At 42.6% G+C, this 25,546-nt stretch overlaps 1 protein-coding gene across 2 annotated transcripts in view; it reads left to right on the top strand.

Annotated features, from left to right (window-relative positions):
- Positions 1 to 25,546, top strand: part of gstcd (glutathione S-transferase, C-terminal domain containing) — a 35,461-nt gene that overhangs the window by 1,071 nt on the left and 8,844 nt on the right. For both annotated transcript variants that reach the window (XM_040187712.2, XM_040187713.2), the window contains exons 3-8: positions 445 to 894; positions 2,044 to 2,313; positions 5,653 to 5,746; positions 23,994 to 24,109; positions 24,427 to 24,471; positions 24,833 to 24,961. In XM_040187712.2, coding sequence (XP_040043646.2) covers positions 445 to 894; positions 2,044 to 2,313; positions 5,653 to 5,746; positions 23,994 to 24,109; positions 24,427 to 24,471; positions 24,833 to 24,961 — 1,104 coding nt within the window. The remainder of the gene's footprint in view (positions 1 to 444; positions 895 to 2,043; positions 2,314 to 5,652; positions 5,747 to 23,993; positions 24,110 to 24,426; positions 24,472 to 24,832; positions 24,962 to 25,546) is intronic.

Raw genomic sequence — 25,546 nt, forward strand, 5'->3', positions numbered from 1 at the left:
CATCAATGCTTTTTTAACTCGAGTCAAAACTCAAAAGAATTTCCCCACAACGTGTGGTTGAACAGTTGAGTTCATAATTGCATTGTTCTTCACCAGTAACTTCATCATAGATTTTAATATGCACCCTTCAAATAAAGCAGTGCCATTGCTGTTCAGTTGGTTGTGGGTTAAAGTCGTCGGTGGCCCTTCACTTTACTAATTATTAACTAATTAGCAAATATGTATATATGCCAACTTAATGTTTATTTTACTATAATGATGACTCAATAGAACCGGGGTCGGTTTACTTCCCAGCATGTTGTTTGGGGTTTGGTAAAAGTTTCAGCAGTGTTCTACTTCGATGGATAGAATGTAACATTCACAAATATTGAACAGTCAAGCAATGATGTTTTATTTTGTTCCCTTTATAAAAGTCCCTGCGACATTTTCCTTCCTCGTCCACAGGTGAGCAAGTGGACCAGACTGTGTGAAATCGGAATCCCCTCCGCAGTAGAAGAACACCTCAAAGATCCCACTAACCCAGATCAGCAGCTGCCTCTCGCCATCCTCACCCTGGAGCGCAGGCGAGCGGAGCCGGTCAAAGTCCACAACGACGACAAGATCCGGAGACAGAAACTCCAAGCGCAGAAAAGGAATAAAAAGAATCAAGGCAAAGGGAACCGAAACGCTCAGCCTGAGCCCGGACAATCGCCTCAGGTCAGTGACGAGCACGAGCTCAGGACGGCTCTGGCCAAGCTCTCTGTGGATCCAGTTCCAACAGCGGCCACCAGAGAGAACTCCGACATCAGGAAAGTTAAAACCACGGACCTGCCTCCACTGGAGCATGTGTTTGCAGAAGGACTGTACTTCACTCTGACCGACGTGGTGCTGCTGCCGTGCATCTACCAGTACTTGGTGAGCACCTTTTTTGAGTTTGAATGTTGGCAGTAATGAACCCCATTACTGCCCTGAGCTATTGCCCAATGAAGATCCATGAATGCACGTCAAATGCTCATTTAAGGTTATCATCGCCGGCTGTATTTCCTCTATAAGCCATACAGGAATTTATTACGTGGTCTAATTCGGCATGCCTTAAGGTTTTGACACTTTGTTCAGGTTGAGCCGTCAGTGCACACAGCTGCTTTCAGATCCATCCAGGCAGAACCCTGAGTTAAGATCCTCGCTGCGTCAGACTTGGCGCAGGTTGTGCTCGCAAAGGTGGTCTAGAGCCACCTGGCAAAGACTGCTAGGTGTGTGTGTGTGTGTGTGTGTGTGTTTCAATGACTCTCCTTTTTGGAAGGTTTTCTTTTTATCTCCCACTGATTGATTGACTGAGCGTATCGGTGTTTATATTGACGGTAAACCTCTTCAAGAGCAATTCGGGGAGACTCCTGAAGCTCATGAAATTCATTCTGAATACTTATTAGATAGATTATTAGTTACATCGTTTAGAAGTTAAGTGGCTAGCGGCAATTACAGTAGCTGCAGCGGAGATCACAGGGCACCCCGTCCGTTTAGTTCAGCGGTATATCGTTATTGATCAGGAACGCTGCTCTTGTCAGTCAGCGAAGTGGGTCTCAACCTCCGTTCCACCCTTCGGCCCCCCTCCAACTGTTCCTCCACTGTGGGAACGGACTGAAGTTCCCACAATGAGGCCTTTAGTAGTCAGCTGTGCTCCACTGGTTTCCAGTTTCACAGCCAGCCTGGCGTGTCCGTGCCTCCCCTCCACGGCCATCGCTGTCCACGACACACGCGGGCCGCGACGGATGTTTCCCACTCCGCCCATGTCGCACTACAGAGTACACCACACCCCCACTTGCCCCCCCCCCCCGTCTGCGTCTGTATTCTCTTCTGTCTTCTGCATACACATCAACAATGTGCCTCTTCCTGCCGGCCCCTCGCGTCCGCCTGTCCGCCAGCGTGATGAGTAATCTCCAGTGGAACCTGACATCTCGCTCCGCTGGAGATTACACGGCAGATGAGTCACTTAATCAATATCTCTTTGTTTTGTTTTTTTCTCACCCTTTTCTCTTTTGTTCCTTTTTTTATTTTTTCCTTTGATAGTGTTCCCTCCAAGCTCACGCTGCGAGCTCTCTCCATCAGCTCCCCCACCTGCTGCGTTGGTACAGCCGTGTTCAGGAGGTACCCGGGGTCCTTAGGGCTGCCAAGGAATGTGGGATGGATCTGTCCATCCCCCGAGTGCTCATGTCCGGCCTCCCGGCGCCCTCAGCAGAAGACATCCCACCTAGCCCGTCGGAGCCAGAAGAAGGGAAGGAGACGACCCTGCAGCTCCGCTTTGTCGGCGGCCCGAGGCCCACAATGACAAAGCTTCAAGTAAATTATAACCTTTTCCTCACTTATCATGTGTTAAACCCTGCAAATAGGCTCCCACACATCCAGGGATTTGAGCATCTGTCGTTTGGTGTCCAGTCAAAGTGCAGATGGAGGGTTGTTAAAGATGCTTGATACCAGGTTTGGAGAATCTAGATGGGATCTCCATGCGGCGACGCCTGAGGCTAACGGCTAACGTACTGACAGTGTTTAGCTGACTCTTGTCTGATGGGACGCCGTGGTCTGCAGTAACCACTGCATGAGGGCAGCAGGCTTGGGGGTGCGAGTGGGGCCCGTTCACATGCACCAACATGCACTTACGGGTTGTTCCGGCTGGGTCAACGAAGCTCAGAAGCTCTGATAACAACACACAGATAGGGAGAGTGACTTTATTCTCAGCTCAGATAGACGTCATTCCGCTATATCTCTGGACACACTTTCTCATTCCATTGAATGAAAGTGCTTTCAGTCGAAGAATTAACTTTTGAAGTTGGCTGTTTTAAGATGCTTGTCTGTTTACATTATTTTCTCCTCACAGTATTTCTTTATCAATCAATACAAACCAATAATAAATAAGTGACCAGTTTTAAAATAATAATCATCAGTGAATCCTGTTGCCAATACGGCTAACTATGCACATATCAAGTGCAGTACACTAAATATTTCCCCAGCACCATTTTCTTTCTACTGGCTTTTCCAGAAGGAGATAAGCAGACCCAGCTGTTCAAAAGGAGACTGCCTCCTCAGCCCTGACTAACCTCTGACGACTAAGCCTTCAGACTGTTCACTTGGCCTTCCTGCTCTGCTCACTCAGCCAAGATATTCCTGTGATTTCCTGCTGGCTGTCTACGACTAAGTGTTTTTTTTTTCTTAGTGACTGGAAGAAAGCAAAGGGAGAGCGCACTATTTGGCCGGTTTGGATGAGGCGTATGAGTGAGCTGGGTCGTCAGGATGGGATTTTCCTTTTTAACGTGCCATGCTTCCGGATTGAATTCAGATGGGCACAGAAGTGCTCAAATGACAGTTTTCATAGCAGGTTAAAATCAGACATTAAAACGGAGGATTCCCGTACACAATCTCACACACACACACACAATGGGCATCATTCTTTCTTTGCCGAGAGGGATTATAGGGATGGCTGCATGTCGCCACCATCATGTCTGCCCTGCAGCTGTTCTCTTGGCCCGGCTGAGTGTGTGTGTTTGTGCGTGCACACATGCATATCTCCTCATATATGGCTGTGCGTTCCGAGGCAAGTACGTGTAGACAGAGAGGTCTGACATGGTGACATGCAAGCTCTCTGCTAACCAGACGCACCAGGCTGATCCCGCTACTCTATATAATATAAATATAGATCTATAAAGGGCTCGTTAACTCCTTACTTCAGTCATCACACACTGATGGATGCCAGTTCGAACTGTCTGTGCAATGAGCTGTAGACGCCCAACCTGTGATCTAAATGTAAACAGAAGAGTCGCCCTGGTACCCACATTCTAAACCGAAGATTTTAACCTGCCTGCGGTCCCAGACACGTTGATTGACAGGTCTCTGAATAGAGTTGCTAACATCAGCCAAAAATTCAATCCGTGAAATATGGGGGTTGGTCCAAAGGAGGATTAGTGAAGTAACAGGATTAGTAGTAATCATGTAAATCTGGCATTTTCTGTCAGCAAGTCAAGTCGTTCTTAATTAAGAAGCCCAATATAACAAATTTCCCCCGGGGACGTTTGGCAAACTGTCCGCCATTCAGCTCCCTACGTCCGCTTTGAGCCTCGGTCAGAAACTCCAAAAAAGACGACCTCCTCCTAGGCACGATGCACAAACAAACAAGAAGCACATAGTTCCCACGGATTGGAGAAAGAGACAAACACTCGGAGGCAGGTGGGCCGACACGAGGCACAATGATGGCAGGATGGGGCTCACGGGGAAACTGCCAGGAACCGGGACTACTGGCAGTCTGCGTCCAACCTTCGGGAACTGAAACTCCACAGCTGCGCGGCAGCTTCCTTACTCGGTTCCGGTTCCCTTTAAGACTCCGCTCTGCCAGCTGGAAGGGAGGGCGCCCCCTTGACTTCAGCCCGTGACCGGCACATTGTGGAAATGTGGCCTAGACGATTAATGATGATTTAAATGTTCATTTGTGGTTTACATGGTTTAGTCTGTGTGATACTTCACACGATGCCTCGTCCCAAGGACATTTCAATGCAGTTGAATGCTACATGGCTAAACGTTTGTCAGAACGTGTCATTTTGAACCTGTGCTGTGTTGAAAGGCATTGCATTATAATGTGGTCTTTTGTTTTTGCTGTTTCTTTAAAGTAAATTAGGTTAACCGTATATTGGAAATGCTGATATAATACAAGGGTACACCACACAATTCCTCTCGCGCGTTACTGCAGTCACCACACAAACAAATTAAGTAGTAGGGACAGATACTTTTTTCTTCTTTTTTAAATATAGTGTTTATTCAGCGATGCCCCGTGTTTTGTGTTGAATTACATCATGCAAGACTTATTATTTTCAGACTTTCAGTTGGTATCTTCGAGTTATTTAAATACATTTTTGCCTCTATATGCTATGAAGGGAGGTATACTGCATATTACACCGTGATCATACTATCCTCTGTAGTTTAGATGTTTGTCTTTTAAGTTCGTTTTACTATCATGCATTTTGTTATAGAGACAAAATATATTTGGAATACAAGGAAAGACTTGAATAAGGACTTGCATGTGTGTAATTTAAACCCCCAAAACAAGTTAATAGTGTCAGAGAAAATAATACTCACAAAATTAAGAAATGGATGACGTTTTGCCTCCACCACACGTTACTTGTCAGATGATCTGTCCTATTTATTGGTCACCATATTAAACCAATTATCACAGCGGCCAGTTAATCCTTTCCTGCCTTTTATAAACTGTGCCAAAGCACAGGATTATATTTGTAACTCTTATCAGCAAACAGAAAAAAGAACGTGCTTTTACTTCTCTAAACTTTTGAACCTGCAGTATTTCCCTTCCCATTATACATTTGGGGGCCGGCACCCCACAAATAAGGGGAAACATTGACCTGGTGCCTCAAAGTGTTGCCCCAGTATTTTGCTGAAGCGTACTGGATGTGTGTGAGTAAAGTGCAGTTATCTCTTAGATGATAATAATAATAATAATAATAATGTGTGCCGTAGCAGTGGCCTCTCCTCAGGTGAGCGAGGCAGCCGGCTCGGTTGTTTTAAGAACGCTATTCTGAATGAATGCTTCATTCCAACCATTTGGACCACACAACCTGGAGGCTGTGGAGGGGTTTCCATGGTAACGTGTGTGTGTGTGTGTGCACGTTCCTCCCTTAGGAGAGTGGCATTGAGGCAGAGTTCACGCCTCATCCCTGCCCTGACTGGACACTCCCTTGGGACAGCTTACCGGGAGCCATCAGCCCCACTGAAGGTGAGTTCAAATCTCCGCCTGATGGCTTTCCTCCTCGCTGTGTCCGTTTTCGTGTGACCCTTCTGCCCTGAAAAATCTTCTCTGTGCTCTTTGGCCTGGTTTCCTTGTTGTTTTATTGCTTTCATTTTCTTGTTCTTAACCCCAGCCCTTCCCCTGGAGCGTTAGAACCTCGTCCTACTCATCATTTTACCTCCTCACTCTCCAAATCTCTATGCATATTCCCCGTACTTACACCCTCTTTCTTTCACCTTATTGCTGGGTAAAGGCCTAAACAAAATGCTACTGGGTAAGAATTTGCAAATGGAACCATCCTGTACTACTGCTGCCTGGAGACTTTCAGTGGCCACTTCTATTGAGTCCCGTGTTGAGCCACAGCTGCCACCTAATGAATTTTAAAGTGCTCATCTACCTGTGCTATCTCGCTTATTTTGTGTAGCAAAAGTGTGAAATGGGTCTTTGACTTAAACAGACTCACAAAAGCATGCTCACGCGGAAGGTTCAAACAACTAGTGTTCTCCGTGGAGCAGAATGCCTGAGCGGTAACCGACTGCAGCGAGAGCAGCTCCTAATAGGCGGCGGGCGGCTTGTTGATGGATGCCCCAGGTGGCACCGCCAAAGAAATCTCAATGTTTCTCTGTCTCCTTTTCTCTTGTCTGCGTGTTTTTTTTTCATCTCCGTCGGTAGCAATGCAAATGGTGTGAATGTGTCATTGTTATTGTTTGCAAGAACATTGAGGGGTTCATAAATACAGGAATATATACATAGTATGAATATTTACATGTTTGGTTTTCTCTTCATCGCCTCGTTTGCATTCATTTCTTGCATCCTGTCCTTTCCACTTACTTGGGAAATTTGATAAGCAGAGGCTCATGCTCATGGATTATTCCTCCACTTATCAGAGAAACAGGAAATTGAAGCTGGAGAGGTATTTAATTATCACGATATCCCTGTGCATGGCACTCTGCCTCTTCTCTCCCCCGGGTTCTTGCAGGCCGAGCTTACACTTCATTACCCCCTGTAGTGTCATCTGAATGAACCTCCTTGAAACGCAACTATACGAGAATAATTGTATCATAAGTAAACCTAATCTGCCTTTCTGTAGTACTTATACGGCCCTTGGTTACAGTGTGCTTCACAAAAATGTAAATGGGATGGTTTAAACACAGAATGTACTGAACATGACCGTATGCCCTGTTGCATCTTATTGACCTAATGGCTCACAGGTTTGCAGACCATCTCTTATTTATTTTTATTTCACTAATTGAGCGGAAACCATTTACAAAATTGATTGGCAACTATTTTGATAATTATTCCTTTTTTTTGGGTCACAAATGCGCACAACGATCACTGATGCAGCTTCTCCGATGTGTATGAAACTGAAGCTCTTTTTTTTTATACATGATCCAAAAACTGAATATCTTTTAGGCTTTATCATGCATTTGTCTTAATGGATATTTTGTTATCAATTTTCAGCAATGATTAATCAGTTAATAAACCAAATTAATCAATAATTTGTGCAGCCTTTGTAATGAATATCACAAAACGTGTCTGTATACATTGATTGATTCATCAGGCAACCTTCACCACAAAAGGTTTTTCGTGTGGGATTAATTTTCCGGTGGCGTGAATATTCCAGACCCATCAATCCATTATGACCTTCATTTGAATGCTTTAATTAGTTTATGACTTGGTAACTTTATTACATTAAGTCAATGTATGGTTCTAAAATGAACGCCATGAATCTATAAGGATGAAAACAGAATCACAAGTAGTGGTAGTGTATTTTAACGAAAATCAGCACTAACATGATTCACATTCAAAATCCTTAATCAGTCAACTCAATGAGAAACATTTACAATTTTTTGACCACTATTCGTTTTTTATTTTTTACAACCACTTGTAGCCTTTGTGTGTTCTTTCTGTCCAAATGAATCTTCTGTTTCCATCCCCAAAACCCCACTGACATTTAAACTGAGGTGCTGGTGATGATGCGGGCAGCGTGTCTGTTCTGATAACGAGAGCGAGAGAGACTAGATTTCACCCGGCCCACTTCTGTCTGCTCTCTGCATGATGAACGGCTCTGCTGGTATCCCCTTCTGCAGCATCACCATTGTGGACCGGTAGCCTCTGCGCTTCCTTCAGGTTATACAAATGACTGCACACATGCTCACTCGAAGCAGGGAGGTTCCCCTCTACGGAAGCATAAATATGTCCGTACCGGGAAAACTAATCTGATGAGGCGTCAGATTTAACTTTCACAAAACGAAGAGATTCTGTGAAAGGGTTAAAGTTGAAAGATAAAAACAGGGTTGGCGACAGGTCAATCACACAATGGCCATTTTTTACTCAACATCATGATGTATTGGCGAATGTTTGTACGACCATGGTGGTTTTCTCATAAATGTCTACACAGGGAGTCCAGAGGAGAACCGGGTACTAAAGGGGCTTCCCTTTTTACACTCTGGATCGACAAGGAGGTTAAATTGCAGACTTTTAAAATAAGCTACAATTTGCATAGTCAATGTGATTTTCAACAAATCCAAACACCCTCCAATCTGAAAGTCAACACTTTGAACATTTGAAATGGGTTCTGCTGGTATAAAGCCAACCAGTAAAGACCATCACTGTGGGGTTCTCCCAGACGTATACTTAATATCTACCTATACAAAAAAGATGAGACAATCTCACACGCATGCACCTCTGAAGTACAATGTCTTATTTAAATACTCCTCGGTGTGTTCATCCATTCCTTGGTAAGACGTCTTGCAAACTTAAGCTCACAACAAAGGGTCCTCTGTGCATGGGAGCTGTTTATGCTCCCCCGCCACCCCGTCTGCAGACACATAAACAGCCGTGTGAATACAGGGTCCATTGTATGGTGCAGTCATCGTCTTGTCTGCAGCGCTTCACTTAGTAAAAGGAGGAGGAGGGGGGGTGAGGAAAAAAAGCGGGTTGGAATGATGGAGTGTGTGACAGTGGGAGATTGAGATAGGGGTGAGACGGCCTGAAGAGAGACGAGGGTTATCGAGAGAAAACAAGGCGAGAGGGGTGAACGGGACAATCGGGCATAAAAAAGGGAGGGAGGGCGGGAGGGGTGGGGGCTGGTGTGCAAGCTGCATAGTTTCATGCTTTGGACCTGCTGCTGTTTGGTGCTCCGAGGCTGTTTTTGGTACAAGGAGATGAGATGAGTTCACATGTTTTCTTCTTAGGTCACAACCGTGTGACAGAGGTTGAACCGCTGGAGTGAAAACTGGCTCCATCTGTCTCTCGTCTTCCTCCTTCCACGACAACAGCGATGTGAGATTTCACAAAGTCGGCACTTAGCCGTGGTGTTCTTTGGTCTGGCGGTAGATTGAAAAGATAAAAAGCTGAACAATTAGCACAACTTATTAATGAGTGAGTAGATTTTGTCACATGCACATACGTTTACATCCAACAGTTGGATGCTGAGGGAACGCGGTATGGTTCCACCTTCAAGGTCATCTCCACTATGCGTGGGGCCGAACTCACTGTCGCTGACTTCAGGGCTGGTCAACAATAAAGAGGAACGTCGCTCGGCTCAAGAAGAGTTGCTGCGTTTACACCCAAACAGCCTCATCTGAACAGATGCTGCAGTGCTACGCTCACAGGTGTAACGTTACTGCTGACTTCATACCCGGCGTCACACAAGCAGTCCCTCCCTCAACTCATTCCAATACAATTTAAATAAGCTTTATTGGCATGAATTCTCCAGTTACATAATTGCCAAAGCAAAAGGACACCCATTCTCTCTCGTCTCTCTCCCCTCACATTTGGCATCCGGCAGATTTTGGCCAGCTGTTTGTTGTTGTTTTCGGGCTGGCTGCAGCTTCATGTTTACCGTGCAGTCATGACAGCGGTATCGATCTCCCCGGACGCTTGGCGATGTGTGTGAAACAGACGATTTTTGTTTTGTTTATGCTATCTTGCTTTAAGCAGATCTTTTACTTTCTACTCCTTCAAGACATCCTCCATCATCATCATCATCATCATCATCATCATCATCATCATCACCACCTTTGTACGTCTTTGTAAATATTCACCTCACCAGAAGTCACACATTTTCAGCGCTTTGCTTATTTTCTACTCTAATAAGCAGTTACATCTGTTTTTGTTTCCCTATAGCTTCCAGATACTTATGCATTATGCATCCTAGTTAGAAATGTTAATGCAACAGCTTTACCCCCTGCTCCGGTGTTTGTTTCTTTTAAAGATATTAAGATGTGCTCACGTATAGCGATGCTGTGTTGATTTCACCCACTGTCAGTTTGGCTGCCTGTAATGGATTTGACTTCCGGCATATCATCTCGCTATAATTTAGACACAAATCAGTTGATTGTTCTGACGCACATCCAGAAATATGATATTTCCATTACATTTTCTTAAGTTTCTCTTGGCTGCAAATTTGAATAAATTATTTATTTTAAAGATTCCATCTTTCAACTCATTAAGAAGTATTTCTTTTGAGATGACAATGACATGACATCCGGCACATTTCATTAGCGGCGAGGTATTTGTAGAAATAATTATTGTTATATAGTTAGTCATGGTAGTGTAATGCATTTTTAATAAGCGATCAGATCTGATAAGAAAATCATTAGGCGATGTTGTACTAACTTTTTCTGGATCAACTGATAATGTGACCTCCAGTTCTCATCAGCTCTGTGCAGCTTTTAAGCTGATTGAGAAAGTGGAACATTTAGCAGCTTAAGAGCCTGATATTTCCCTCTGGAGTTGCCGGAGAATAAACGGAGGTGAAAGGAGATCAAATATTTGCATCATTTTGCCAGGTGGCCAAAAACACGACTTCAAATGAATTCTAACGTTTTTCATTCTGTATCGCAGCCCTCCTCTTTGGTGATGAACAGTCATGAACGAAGGCAACTTATAGATTTGATCTCTTTTGCTCTAAAGTTAAACACGTATTCAAGTTATTTACAGAAATGTGCTTGATTGAAAATATTATGATTTAACTCTCGTCTTAACACAAGGACATTTTGTTCACAACACTTCAGTCATCCAACTGAATTGAATTCTGTGTACAAGACGTTTTCTGTGCAGCTGACAAGCTGAATGGAGCTCTGCGGAGAGAAACGCAGCGGGCTTCGTCTCGCGTTGGTTTCACCGCGGTCCTGCTGATGTGATTTACGTTGACTGGGTGCCTCCCTCGGTGTTCTATCCGAAAAATAGAATTGTGCATTTCTCTGAATTGTGAGTTCAGAACAAGCGACGAGGACCAAGTCGAGGCGAGATCTTTAAAAAAATACAAATTAAAAGTGAGTCTGCCTGTCAGATTTTTGCCCAAAGGCGCCTGCAGGCTTAAGCGTCTGTTAGACAAATGTCGAGGGTAATCTAAGAGGATGATTAGTCGGCTGATTTACACCTCAAACACTTTCTATGTACACGCAAATTGTAATTACACCAGTCGACTTGGTCTTGTCAACTTTCAAAAATTCAACTCTCCCCCTTGCTTGAATGCTTGTAATGAATAAAATATTCAGACAATGTTTGATCCCGGAGTCTTCGGAGTTGCAAAGGAATTAGTAGGAATTGCAACAGATCTTGAAGAGCAAATGTACCAGACAAGCGTTTCTACCTTTCTGAAATAAAAGACTCAAGCTGGCTGCACAATTGGAGCTTTCAATTAAATAACATCAGAAAATATGATCACAGACAATCTTAGCATGCTGACAGGAGTTGAGAAAAAAAGTGTTCTTTATTTTCCATCTTCGTTTGGCAAGCGTAAAAAGGGACTTGACTATTCACCTCATTGTGGCGCTACATGAAAAGTAAATGGACAATTCAATTTACACTGAATTGGTAGAGCGTTGTTACCAAAGCTCTTGGCAATCTTTATTATAGTAGTTATTGCTCTTATATTTTGCATCGTTGTCCAGACATGTTTTTTCTTCAGTAGATGTTTGGTAGATGGTGAGAGATTTCACTGATGACTTTGACCTGCTCGTGCAATCAATGGGCAATATTTTATAACCATTCCTGCGGAGTGGTGGAGACATTTCTGTCTGTAGTGGACCGATGGTCCTCCACTCGGCTAGCGTGGCTGAACGCTACCGGTGTGAAGCCTTCGCCTTCAAGGAGAAGTGTGTGGTTTGCATTTAAACCTCCTCAATGCATTTTCAATTAAAGGTAAACCGGCCGTAATGAAAACCAAAGATGTGAGAGTATTTCTCGATTAAATGTTAATAAGACAAACGCGTGGATGTGATTTGATGAAAGCGCTGTTATTAAACATTAGCAGGGATTTCAGTTTGCCCGTCGTGCCGGCGACACCTCGTTCCCTGCTGCTTACAGCGCTAAACAACAGGCCCTGCCTCCCACATCTCTCCTCTCATTCTTTATTAATTGAACTCATTAGAGCCTCTAAATTGGCGATTTAAAGATACGCAGTAAACACGGGACCGAGCACATCAGGCAGCCAGCTTTGTTTCTCCCAATTAGAGGGATAATTGGCACTTTATTTCTTCAATTGAAGTTCAAACACACTGAGACTCCCCGGGGGGGGGGGGGGGGGGGGGCTGCTGCAGAGTTTCACTATTTGCCGCCATGTTTGATTCGTGCCCATTTAAATGCAGAGCCACTGGCGGCCCCCAAGATGAGCTCCCTGCAAATGTCATATGATGAATATTCATTTGTTCCGTTAGTTTTGTTTTGTTCAACAATCTCTGGAGAGGCTCTGCAGAGTTGGTGTGGCGCAGGGAGACAATTTGCCAAACCCGTACCTGCTTTCGGTGTGTTTTGGATTACGTAGCGTTTCTTGTGCCGTTTCCCCAAGACAAATAATGAATTACTCATTGGTGATTTCAGTCGTGAGGAGGATGTAAAAGCAAATCTTTTCTCCACATGCTTTTCCTTTGGAGCAAAGTCCAACACGCTTTGGCTGTTAAAATGGTGCGTGTTTCTAATTTGGAGATGACATTTGATGGAAGGTTGTATGCAGTAACTTTTCTATGGTCTTCCAGCTGTTGATACTGTTTGACTTGATGTTTTGGTTTTACTGCTAAAAGATGATAAAGACGGTTTTCTCTGTGTTTACGCACACTAACACAAGTGATGAATATAAGTACACGTTTTAGTTATTTAAATGCATTTACTACACATCTACGCTACCGCAATTCGGACAAAATATTGTTATTTTTTACTACGTTGTCTTTAGTTACCTTTTTTTTGCCTATTCAGTTGGCAATACAAATTAACGAGTTAACTATGTATTTTTTAGTTTAAGATGCTTTGATACGTGATGCCTGAAACAGACAAAAAAATTAATTCATATAACAAATGCGTAAACTTGCTTGGGCGGACATTTTGGTTCTATATGGTGATAAACTACAGAGAAGGAGTGTTACTCAATGTGTAGTGATATTTAGACGCATCGTTATAACAAAGAAATTCAATAGTAAGATGCTAATCAAACAGAATTGCACTCGAATGAATGAATAATTTGTTGCACCGTGGTCTTAAACCAATTCACAACTGAAAGTTTGAAACGGTATCATTATACTTCATTTGGAAAGATGCTCCGTACATCCGTCGGTTTCATTTGCACATTTCGCGGCTTGGCACTTTCTGAAAGACGTGTTCGCAGACTGTCGTTCATTTATATAATCACAGAAAAGGGTTTCAGTGAAAAGCTGTTTGCGCTTTTATATTATTGTATCGTCTTGTGTCTCCTGTTTGGTTTTCTTCATCTTTTTAGTCATATTTTTCTGTCCCAGTTTATTTCTTTAGTTAGTCTCGTTTCCATTTTGTTTCAGTCCTCTTTTTCTGTCCTGCATCCGTCCCTAAGCACTGCCTTAACACAAAGGATACATGTTTTATTCATGTTCACAAACTCATGACAACCCCATTAAAGCACTTTGCCGTTCCTACCAGTACATGCAATGCTTTTGTATTTGTTCTCCTCCCAATCCCTCCAAAAAAATGATCCTATTGAAATGTATCATTTTATCCACATAGACAAAAAGAGCGGCTGAAGGTTTATTATTATGTTCTGTATCTGGGAAACACTGAAAGCGATTACGTGTCATATTTGGTATCTGGGTGTAATGTGAGCTGTGCGCCGGCCCGGTCAGGGACGTCTCCCAGTGCCCACATCTCATCTGGATCAAAGGAAGGTTGTGTGTGTGTGTCTCGGCTGTCTCTCTTCGGCATCTTGTCGTCAAAAGTTTTCCCAGGTGTTTTGTGCACCTGCATGGTGTTGGCGTACTGCAATAGGGGTGATTTGTCATTATGTGTGTATGTTTTGTCTGTTTCTGTATCTGTGGAGCGTTCAATTAAAGTAAATCACCCAAGTTGCGGGGGGCCTCCATAGCTGTACATCGTTTACATTCTGGTAACTTAAAAACAGCAAGCTTTTCCCCACCAGCAGGTCAACGGGTGCATTGGAAAAATCTATGATTGAAAATATAGAACTAAAAAAACCTCCACACTTTTGTCTAATTTGTCAAAAGAGACATTTTCTTTCGGTACATGAGCCTTCTTCAGGACACACAAACGTTAATGCAAGACACTAAATATCTCTCAGGGTGGTCGAAGAAGACATGTGCAGCAGGTTGTGTGTTCTACATTCGGATAACTTGATTGGCTTTTACGTGAACAGCGAATCATTTGCCATGTCCCGCCTTTAGAAAGCAGATCGACCAATCACAGCTGACACAACTAATTAACGTTAGCACATCAAAACAGCCCGGCAAGCTACTGAAGGTATACTGAATGGATGCACTTTGTGTTTTTTCTTAATGATTGTGACGATGAATAAAAAGGGCTCTGTAGCCTCACTTCATTGTCTTCTGCCTCGATCCCCTGATGAGTCTATTTCCTGTTGCACTGGGATTTATAGTCTTAAGCTTCTATCTTCTATCTCTCCTCGAGTGGTCACAGCGCGGGCTCCATGGCGGCGCAGCTCTGACAGCTGGATGGCGTGGGATTAGCAAAAAGGTCAATTGTTGCTTCTAAAATCAGGACAGTATCCTTTTGTAAAGTTATTTTTTATCTTTTGTGATAAATGGTCAGCGTTGTCTAAGATAAAAGTCACCTGCAAGAATTAAGCAACAAGGCCTTCCATGAAGTGTTTATTCTCAGGTCACGGCTCAGTAGAATAGAATAATTATTTGTCGAAGTGCTGCTCTAATCATTCAAAGAGCACGTGTAGAGAAAAGAGTATTTGTCGTTCCGTTGGAACTCCAGGAGGGTCCCACGTATGCAGAGAGCAGAAGGGAGAATCCTTTTATTTCCCTCAATAGAGGGGCCCAGCTTCGGATAACCCAACTTTTCTGGGACACCAGCTGCCTGGAGTCCAGCCAGCCTTCATTCATCCTTCTGTAGTGCTTTGCTGCGGCTAAAAGCCGTACTGGCTGGAAGGTTTTTACAAAGGTTGCAGGCCAAGAGAGGTTGACACAGCTCTCAAACCGATGCCAGCGTTGTGCCACTTAAGGCAGAGTACAGAGAGAAAGTCCAGAGTAAAGAGATGCAGGGGAAGAAAGTGCACTGAATAAAATCCATTTAGTTTGCATGAGAAAAGTGCTGGAAGGTTTTCAGGAATTAACTTGTGTTTACAGACAGTTTTGAGGGGTGGGGAACATGTCAATGCACACAGACAAACAATCAAACGATGCGTGCGTGGAACTTGTGCTGTTTATCCGCTACTTTGAGGTGGAATGAAATCACTTTTGAATGAGCTACATTACATCACAAGTTCTCTTCTCACAGGAAATTCAAATTGGCGAGAACTTGGTTCTTGATAACACATCAGTCAATCTAATGTGGCCGGGTCTTCTGTCCAGGGTCCTCAGCTCGGGACGGGATTGATCTTTTCCCACTACAAATATTTCAGTGAACAGCTTTCAGGCGACGGGCCGCAAGTCAACTTCTACCCTTCAGAGGCAAAAGGCAAAGCAGGGGCCACTATGAACTTGTTATTTGGGGATTATTTTGGCGTTAAAATCTCCAATATCATCGTAATGAAATCGAAGATAACTCCATGCGTTATTGAGGTCTCTTACGGCTACGTTTTAAAAACATATACATTACTGTTTTCAGTTGAAAACATAAATATTCCAGTTATGCCTCCATAGGTCCCAACAAATGGCTTAGAGAAACCGCTTCTTCTTACAGGTCCGTCCTACACACCCCTTCTGATAATCTCTAGACATTTTGTTTTTATTCCCTAAAAAAGAGACTACATTGTTTCATACTATTTATGAGGTAAAGAAACTTTGTGTTGTCCAGGAGGAAATTACAACTAAATTGAGTGAATGAATTAAGTTTGTAAACAAACACCATCCTCTTTGCTCTGTATCAAATTTTCGGCTGTTGATCTGAATCTATCATGACATTTCTTTTTAACATTACCAGCATTGCTTCAGATCTTTTGTAGCGAAAGTGTGAGACAACCGCGGACGCGCTGCTCTGTCCTCCTGTAGCTGCAGCACTGACCCTCACACCGGTAGAGGCCAAACACATGTCTCGCTTTGGTCCCGTGCCCGTTGTGCACCGAAGCCGCGCAGACAAATTAGCTATGTGCTCTGACCTGCACGAGGGACGCCGGGAGCTCCGTAATTATGCAGACCGCTCTGCTGCAGCTACGTCTGGTCATGTTTTGACAGACATTCCAGGGCTGTTGGAGGATGTGGAGAGTTTTTTTTTCCTCTTTTGTTTGTCTTCAGTACCTTTTTGTTTTTGCTTGTCACCACAGTCTTACGCAAACCGTCCGCCGCCGTGAAAGTAGACGCTCCTTCTCTGACAAGCGTTACAACAAATGGAGCTTTGTTTTTAAAATATTTTCTTCATCGTATTTTTTTTATACTGCTGAACAAGATTAAATTTAGTTGCCGCTCGGTGTTTGGCTCTTCCTCAAAGTATCCACACTGCAGTAAAGGACTGTGAGTTTGGATTTATCTCCTGTTATTAATTACCGTCGACATTCTGCAGAGATAACCTAACGTAAATTTTCTTCGGCTGGTGGTTTTCCATAAGGAAAGAACATGTTATTGATTTGCAAACATTTTTCTGCAACATTGCATACACTTTTAAGTGCCAGCAAGCCATTTCTAATTACGGCAACGGCATCGCACGATGCCTGCAGTAGTCGATAAGGAGGCAGAACTAAAACACTGCCAGCCGGATGTTGTAGCCATTCCTGAAAGCAGGAGAGCATCAACCGTGTAACATAAACAATGTTCCCCAGAGTTCAGGTGTCTAAAAAGCCATGAAACTGTAATAAATCTATTTGTCCCTCCTACAGAAATGAATGTCATGCAACACAAATCCAGCACTGAGAGAGAACCTCGTTTGATAGAAAACTGTTTTTCTCTCTGTTCCTTCACGTCAAGTAGCGAGTGCACACGCCATCAAACTCTGATGAGCTGATGGAGAACCTGGCACATTTAGTCACAGCCCATTGGCCCAGTCTTTGTTGTCTTGGTCGTATTCAAGGAATACGATCCAAATATATTGTGCACACAAGGACCGTGTGAATGCACCAAGTGGTTTTACATTTAGTAAATGTGTCTATATGGGCCGTGACCTTCTAAGAATTAGTCATTTGATGATCAGTGTCATTCATTGTAGACCTGCTTTTATTTAAATATGTCATTGAAAACGATTTTATTTTCCCTGTTCTTCTAAGAAAGTGTCATATGTGCCATTTTCTTAAGCCTTTAGCTTTCGTCGCATTTGCATTTCTCCACTTGTTCGTAATCCGTTGTGCTTTTTGTAACTGTGCTCCAGGCAGTGTGTTTATCTAGTAGTAAAGGCAACTCCTTCGCTCTTTATTGTGTTCGCTCCGGTTACTCCTGCAGCGCCCGCGTGTGCAGTTAAAAGCACTTATGGGAACCGCATTTTACGCTCTTCCAGCCACATAAAGGAAGTGAAGCGTTCTCTCTCACACCGGTCAGTTTAACAGGAGCTGCGTTCGCCGGCCTTTGATTTGCCGCATGTTAAAGTCTGTAGTCGGTGTATGAATTCAATATCTAATTCGACAGTCATAAATACGCTGAGCGACTACAGGTGTCAGGTGTTAACAGGTTCATTTATAAGCCTGTTTGCTTTACTTTAATCTCTTCAGTCCTGCTAAGAGCTCCCACGCCACCTTTGCACTTGTTTTTGTGAGACGTGCAATGTTATGAACATCTCCCCAGATGAGAAAAGATTGTTTTTAATCCTCGAGGACTAAGAGAGCCAAACAGATCCGTTTTGAAACAACACACTGGTCCATTCATGAGTACTGGATCAGCAGCCAGGCATTCAGACATGAGCTGATTAGATGAGCTGCAGAAGTCATGCTGAGGAGATAATGATGCACCACACCTTCTTGTTTCTACTCTCGTACACGTAGCATGTTTTTTTTTTTTTTTAATTTACTTGTGCACCCAGAGCAAACATATCAGGAGTGCTTGGAAACGGCCCGATACCCAACATTTAAACTACTAATATGTGCACAATTCTCCTTTCCATCTAGTGACCCTTTTTAAAGTTTGTGCTTTAGCTAATTTCCTTTAAGCTGTAAAGAAAATATGATTTATTAAAATTATGAAAATTTTACTTTTTCTGATCACCATATCAAAGCAGAGTCTTATTCATGATACTAATTAAATACTAGCTACTAAATATTTTATAAAACGTATTGATGTTCTACACAAACTTTTCTATTCATTATATATCAAGCAAAACAGTATTTCCATACCATCCTGAATCCATTTTGAAAATGTGAAACACTGACGTGTATATGAACATATCATATATTGAATTAATGTAAACTGTCGTTATCAATCCCAATTTGTGCTTTTTCGTCATTAACAACTCTCATCTATTCTTTTCGGCTCATCTTCTTCTGTGCCACCCGGCGACATTGTTCTTGCTGGTTGACCGATGACTCTCTGGAGATGCTTTTTTTCCAGGAATTCCTTTCCGCCACAGTTTGTAACATGAGCCAACACACGACTCGTACAGGGTGCCCGTCCCTTTCAGGCGTGCGTAACTCTGTTTAGGTTCCACCTCTGTGTCTAAACTTTGACCTTATCTAGTCTCTCACCTTGTATTACTGAACACGTTTTAAATGAGAGGCTCAGAGCAAAAGAGCTGCGACTTTCCCTGTTCAAAGAAACCACTAACTGTTTCTCCTCAAATTTAAATTCCAACCGCCCGCTTTTTCAAATATCATTTCCGGAAATAAAGCAAAACAAACCTCAAATCCAAAGGATCAACCCGGAATATTGAAGTATAAATTGAACACCATAATCTAAAGTGGAATCTTGACCAGCCCTCCTCACGTTTGCTCCTCAAACCCGCATGTCCTCTAAAAGATGTCGGATCCTGCCGAGACCAAACAGGGGCCCTCTGCACCCCAGCAATGTGTTTACATTCTAATCTGGGTGATGGACCTGCTTGATAAGACTCTTAGCACTTCTGTAGCAGCAGGGGGGGGGGAAAGGGAGAGCTCAGGAAAACGTTTGAAACCAAGACTCTTACTGGTTCTGTCATTTCTGGCTTTCTGACACTGCACCTGTTCATAAACACCAACAGATCCAGGTTATTTAGCTTGTGGAAAAAAATCTAAGGTTACAACCAATTGAACATGTTAACAGAGAAGGCCAAGGACACGTTAGATCAAGCTTGAATGTGGCTAATTATATTTATGATGGAAATATTTAAATCCCTTTTCCGCTGCAGACAAATATGAACGTCCACAGGATATTGTAATTGTGTTCAATAGCTAATGCAGACAACAAAACCTAGTCTGTACAGTGTACACTACGAAGGAATATTTGTTGTTAATGTTTTGGCTTCAAAGTGGTTTGGATGTGATAACAGCACACAGAAATGAGTAGAAAATGACACGATGGTGGATTCATTGATTTTACTATTCGACTGCGTCTTCTTTGTGTTCCTCTCTAGTGGTTTGTCTAGCACAGAGGATCATATCGCACGATGCCAACTTTGTTTGTCTTTTCAAAGCAACTTTTCTCCCCCATTCATGCCAGGACGCATCAAGCGTCTAGTTTGCTCTGAGACGTCCGTCTTGTTTGCATTGGGATCACAGTATCTAGACCGCATGCGGGGGGGGGGGGGGCTCCCACTGATTTCAGATCGCAGTGAGGGGCAGAAATCCAGACCATTTATCAAACACGGGTCTCACATCTTTCCCCCACAGAAGTCCTGTGTCCTTCTTCTGAGCTAATTGCTCAAACATTGTAGCTCCTCTTTTGTCTTGTACCGACGATAGGAGACCCTTGAGACGATGTCTCATCAACCGCTTGCTATAGTGGCTTGTTTGAGCCGGGCTGGGTGACCGCGGCGGGTACTTTCTGTCACCCTTGTGATGGCTGCACCTGTTTACAAAGGAGGCTGGAAGACTGTGGACCTAGTTAGAATGCATGAGAAACATGTTAGGGAGAATATCTCTGCGCAGGTAGGTGCTTCTCCTTCTGAGCACTCTTGTGATTGTTTTTGTCTTCTATATTAGATGGAAAATTATAACAATACCACTTGTCCCCAGTGCCATTTCCCCATGTTTCAGGATTTTCCGTATCTCTTCAAAGAAAACTCTCCTTGATATTGACAAAAATTTACTTTGAAGTATGGATAAAAAATATTTTCGTTTTCCCAGCAAGATTTGACTATTCAATAACTGCTGATACAAACATTGTTTCTTCTTTGCCGTTATGTTCCCCTGTGATTGGGGAAGGGAGGATGCGTCTGAATCCGATCAAAAATGGCGTTTAAATAGTCTTGATGCTGTGTCAGCTGTCACCCCCTCAGTGGTAATTCATGCATCATTATTCGCATTCTCCTGCATGCTTGGCCCGATGCAGAGAAGGATACGCTTTGACTAATTGCTAAAACATTGTATCTCCTCCCAAGCCTTGTGTGAGTGATGGCGGAGGAGGGCTGAGCTAATCATTTGAGCCGGGCTAGATGACAGGAGCAGGTAGTTTCTGTCACGCAGTGATTGCTGCGTCTGTTTAGAAAGTGGCTGCTGATCAAAACTCCCTGCAGGTGACGTAGGACTCGACTTCTGTGAATTACACGGTGCGTGATTGTTTTTATCTGGCAAGTTCGAGCTGGGATAAAACTTTGGGTCTTTTATTCAGTTACATTTTAGTTTCAGCTTTTTTCAGATACAATTGTTCTTGTTGTTTTTATTTTGATGCAACCAATAAAAACCTTTAACGTTTGATTTGCCAAAAGTGTGTGTGTGTGTGTGTGTGTGTGTAAATCTGTAACCAAGTAAAATTTAAAATGGGCAGAATTTGCTATCTTCCTATGTTATTTTCGGTCCATTGCCTAAAGGCCTTCTTTAGGCAATGGATTATGAAAAGGTTATGATGCAAATTGAAATGTAAAATTTGTTTGTCTGAATATTTAGATGTATAAATTCAATGTACGTACAATGTAATTTACTAGAAATATGCTCTAGCCATATTCGTTTTAACATCGTATGCTGGCCACTTAAGGGAAAGGGAGACTATCCTTCAATCAAATGGCCCGGTGGCCCGATGTCCTGCGTCGATAAATACCTTCCCTGCCATGGCGACTAATACCAGGACATTGATAACTGTGACAGACGGACATCACAGCTGCATTGAATTCATTTTGTACCTGAAGGCTGCCAGGGCTACCTGCAGAGGATACACACAGTCCCTCGCCAGCAAGATTGCCTTCTCGGCATCGCTTGAATTCCTCGTGGACGTCTAAGATCAGGTCTCGCCAACAGGGTGCCCACCAGAGCCCGGCGGCCCCCAGGGGGGCCAGTGAGTCGCCCGCAGCCACGTTGTTTAAAACCGCATGAGTCACCGGTAGAGTTGTTCAAAGCTTTTTATATCCTGGCAAGATGGAAACGTGTGCTACGGACTCTTCCACCGTGTGACTCGGGTCCACAGCCTGTAAGGCACAGCGCAGGGCCACGGGTCAGATAAACTATAGAGGTGAATGAAGTAACTTCACTGGTACCTTCATTAGCATTACCCCTCTTTTATTTATGTGAGATATAACCTAGAGTTTCCGATTTCTTTTTTCATGTTCATGTGTCAAACACTGATACTTTTTATGCAGACTTTGAACTGAAGAGCAGACTACCGGACATCTAAAGTGAGGTTTGAAGTGAGAGATAAATTATTTAAGGGGTTTGGTTTCATCGGTTTAACATAAAACCACTTGTATCTTTTAATTTAGGTATTCATTTCCTTCTCCTTCCTACCTATTCTGAAGATTTAAAGGAAATTCAAGAGACTAAGTAACACTTATGTCTATATAGGTGTCTATGCTATTCACTGTTAAGTGAATTATATTGTAGGAAGATCCATATTTGTTTTAATATTTAATAATTTAAAACGACTTTAAAAGTACATTTTTAGGCATGATTAAATCTTGAATTGGTTTCATTAGGCCTATTTGGAACAGTATTCTCTACATGTTCTTTCCAATCTTTTCTTTCTTTTTTTTTTTTACCTCTACTCTGTGATATATACTTTATGATTTCCATCTGAAATTTAGTCTATTAAATGCAACCCTAGGCCAGCACTTTAAAGAGCTCAGTATCACTATTTTCCATGAAAACACATAAAAAAATGAAAGTGAAAACAAAGGGAGAGGTGGATTAGCATGTATTTTGCTCAGCTGCTGCCACCCACTCAGTCATGTGAAAGTGATGGGTTTGATGTTTGGTGACCTTTCAAGTCTTGTGTGAGGAGAAAATGCAGTCAATCTCTCTCTCTCTCACTCACGCACACACACTTCAAAATCAATGAAAGCGTTTACTGTATTCACAAGCCGCTTCCCTTGCAGCTCTGCAACACGCTTTCCTTCGAATATTGAGACATGTTGCACATACTCTCAAGGCCAAATAGACAACAAAGTGTACTGTGATTGTTTAACGAGTATTAACATTTGGCAAAGCCCTGTAAATTCAAGGTCTTTTCTATATAAGATTTTGAGCAAAACATTTAGGGATTAAAATAGCCATTATACATGATTTTGTATTAATAAGGGATCACATCACTACTTCGATGTGAAAGTGTTCTGTGTAATTATCACTAAACCCTGCAGTTCCCCTTCTGTCTGTGAGGCTTCAGTTTCTTTCAGCTTATTGTTTTGAATATCAATCAAACTCTCAGTATGTGTTCTCCTTAACTGGCGATTGGATTCTAATTTACCGACTTAGACACCTGCTATCAGCGAAGCTCCAAATAGTTGCCAAACGCAGTGAATATTAGACCACCAAAGTAAAAAAATGTTAATTCACATATTTTAGATTTTCCAATTTTATTATATAAGATAGATATTTAAGTGTTCCAGCCCTCCAAATGCAAAGTAAAGGAATCCTTTTAGTTTTAAAGCATTGTTGTGCACGGTTGGGTCATTCCACATGTCCTTTTTTAATGCTTTTTCTGCCCACTCCAAATTGCAATTGCGTTAGGATGCATTAAAAAGCCTCTATTCTGAAGCCTCTTTTGGAGCATGCACCCATGTGAGTTATTCATCCAAAAGCAGAACAGAATCATTTCAATGACATTCCTGCTGTGTTTCTGCATTCGGCTCTCCCCACAACTGGGATCAAGTCAGTAACAGGCAGCATGAGAGCCAGAATAATGAAACTACGAGATGTACTTGTCGGTAAAATGAAAGGTCTCTTTCACTCCCCACCCTCCCCCGTGTTCGTATTCAAAGCGGTGTGAGCAGGAACGTGGGGGATTTTTTTTTTTTTCTGTTATTCCGCATGTGGATATAAGGGTGTGACTGTGGGGCAAATGAAACACTCATCATTCTAGATTTATGGACCAGAGATGGCATCGGCACAGCGCGGCGACGGCTCACTGCCAATGTGGCGCTGAGACGATCAGACGGGTGATGACGATGCATCAGACTGAAATGTGCTTTGAGTTAATGGGGTGCCTCCTGGTCTCACAGCAGCAGAAAGTTCTGCACAGACGAGGACGACACATTTTGGCTCGAGGCTCGCTTTTGATTAAGTTGAAAGATTGTTTTTGGAAGATAATCGTTTACCTTCTGACACAGAAAAGCTATAATGAAAAATGTTTGGGGCCATTTTATTATTTTTACTCATGTTCATTGACTGTAACCACTTCAGCATCAAAACATATTTCTATAATTATAACAAAATTCCATTAATATTTAAACGTTCTTCTGTGGCAGTTTTTTTTTTCTTCCTTTAACTGGAAAAACCTGTTGCTTTCTACTTGTTTCTCTTTTGCAGGGAATGTGTCGAACATCCGTGTGGTCCGGAAGCGGCAACAGCTGAACAACTTGGTTGCCATGGTTACGGAGCTGGCCAGGCCAGGGCACACCGTTGTGGATTTCTGCAGTGGAACGGTAGCCGTATTCATCCTTCGGTCAAGCTTCTGCGTTCGTTTCTCACTGCAGCCGACGGCTAAATTAGGCTGAAGGAACTTCTCGCATTCCCTCCTGCTTTTCCCACCTCCTTTTAAATGACTTTTGGCGTTGGCGGGTGTACACAAGCAGAATGGTAATTACATTTAAATGAAAATGCTCAGGGCCGCGGCGCTGCATGACAAAAGGGTCATTTCTCAGTGGGAAAGGGTAGCACTAATCATAACTCCACCGACGCTCCATTGATGTATGCGGTTTTCCCTTAAATGTATTATCTCTTTCTTTTTGCCGAATTGCAGGGCCATTTAGGGATTGCTTTGGCTCACACACTTCCGGATTGCCAGGTAACGTACAGATGTGTGTGTCCATGGCACAGAAAATAGTTTCTCCAAAGACGTGAACATTTTGTAGATAACTTTTTGACATTTTAAAACCTTTTAAAAGAGATCTGTAGATAAACCACCTGCTCATAATGATAGTGATGAATATCTATCATTAAATGCATCTCTACAATCATCAGTTATTATAATTTAATTATGTTACATTTCATGCTATTATTTTTCTTTTTTACTACTAAGCTCCTGCTATGATGTCATCTGTCTGTCACTCTAATGGGGCACACATTTAAACTGTATTATAACTCATTCCAGGCCCTTTTACTAAATTGCAATTGCATCTGGGTTTTTTTTGCTTATTTTACTGAAGGTCATCCTCATAGAGAACAAAGAGGAGTCATTGCTCCGGGCTCAGAATCGTAGCGCTGAGCTTGGCCTTAAAAACATCGGCTTCGTTCAGGCTAATTTGGACTACTTCACCGGACCGTTTCACATTGGGGTGAGTGTGGCGTGTCCCACGTGTGCATCAGTTGTGTCTCCATTCGCATGAGGAACCACAGATTCTTTAGACAATGTGATGATTTCAAATGGCCGAGCAATTTTAAGATTACACTATTTTGTGAAAAATGGAAACTACAAGTCATTAAAATTCAATCAAACTTGAAGTAAAAACATGAAGTTGCAAAATGTAATTTGCTGCACTATATTTTATGCTTATTTAATTTGGATGAAATAGCAGCCACAATAGCAAAGATTTTTTTTTTTTTTTGCTACTACGCATTGAACAGAGAAGTTCAATTACACACCTACTTCATTTACACTACATAAAGTGTTGTGTTGTTCGTGCTCTGTCACAATTCATTGAACTGCGAGATGCCTATTTTTAGTATCAATATATTTTCATATTTCGGAGAAGCTCACACACACATCACAGGGAGAGACATGTCACCCCCATCATCTTTTTCCAGAAAGTGAAAATGCCATCGTGCTATTATTTTTTTTTTTATCAGCGCATTTCATTTGTGGAGCCCTAATCAGAATCCTTTTAGTGCTGTGCAGCTCAGCCAAGCGGTGTATGTCACCA

This window comes from Gasterosteus aculeatus, chromosome 9 (assembly GCF_964276395.1).
Source record: "Gasterosteus aculeatus chromosome 9, fGasAcu3.hap1.1, whole genome shotgun sequence".
In the NCBI taxonomy this organism is placed as follows: Eukaryota; Metazoa; Chordata; class Actinopteri; order Perciformes; family Gasterosteidae; genus Gasterosteus; species Gasterosteus aculeatus.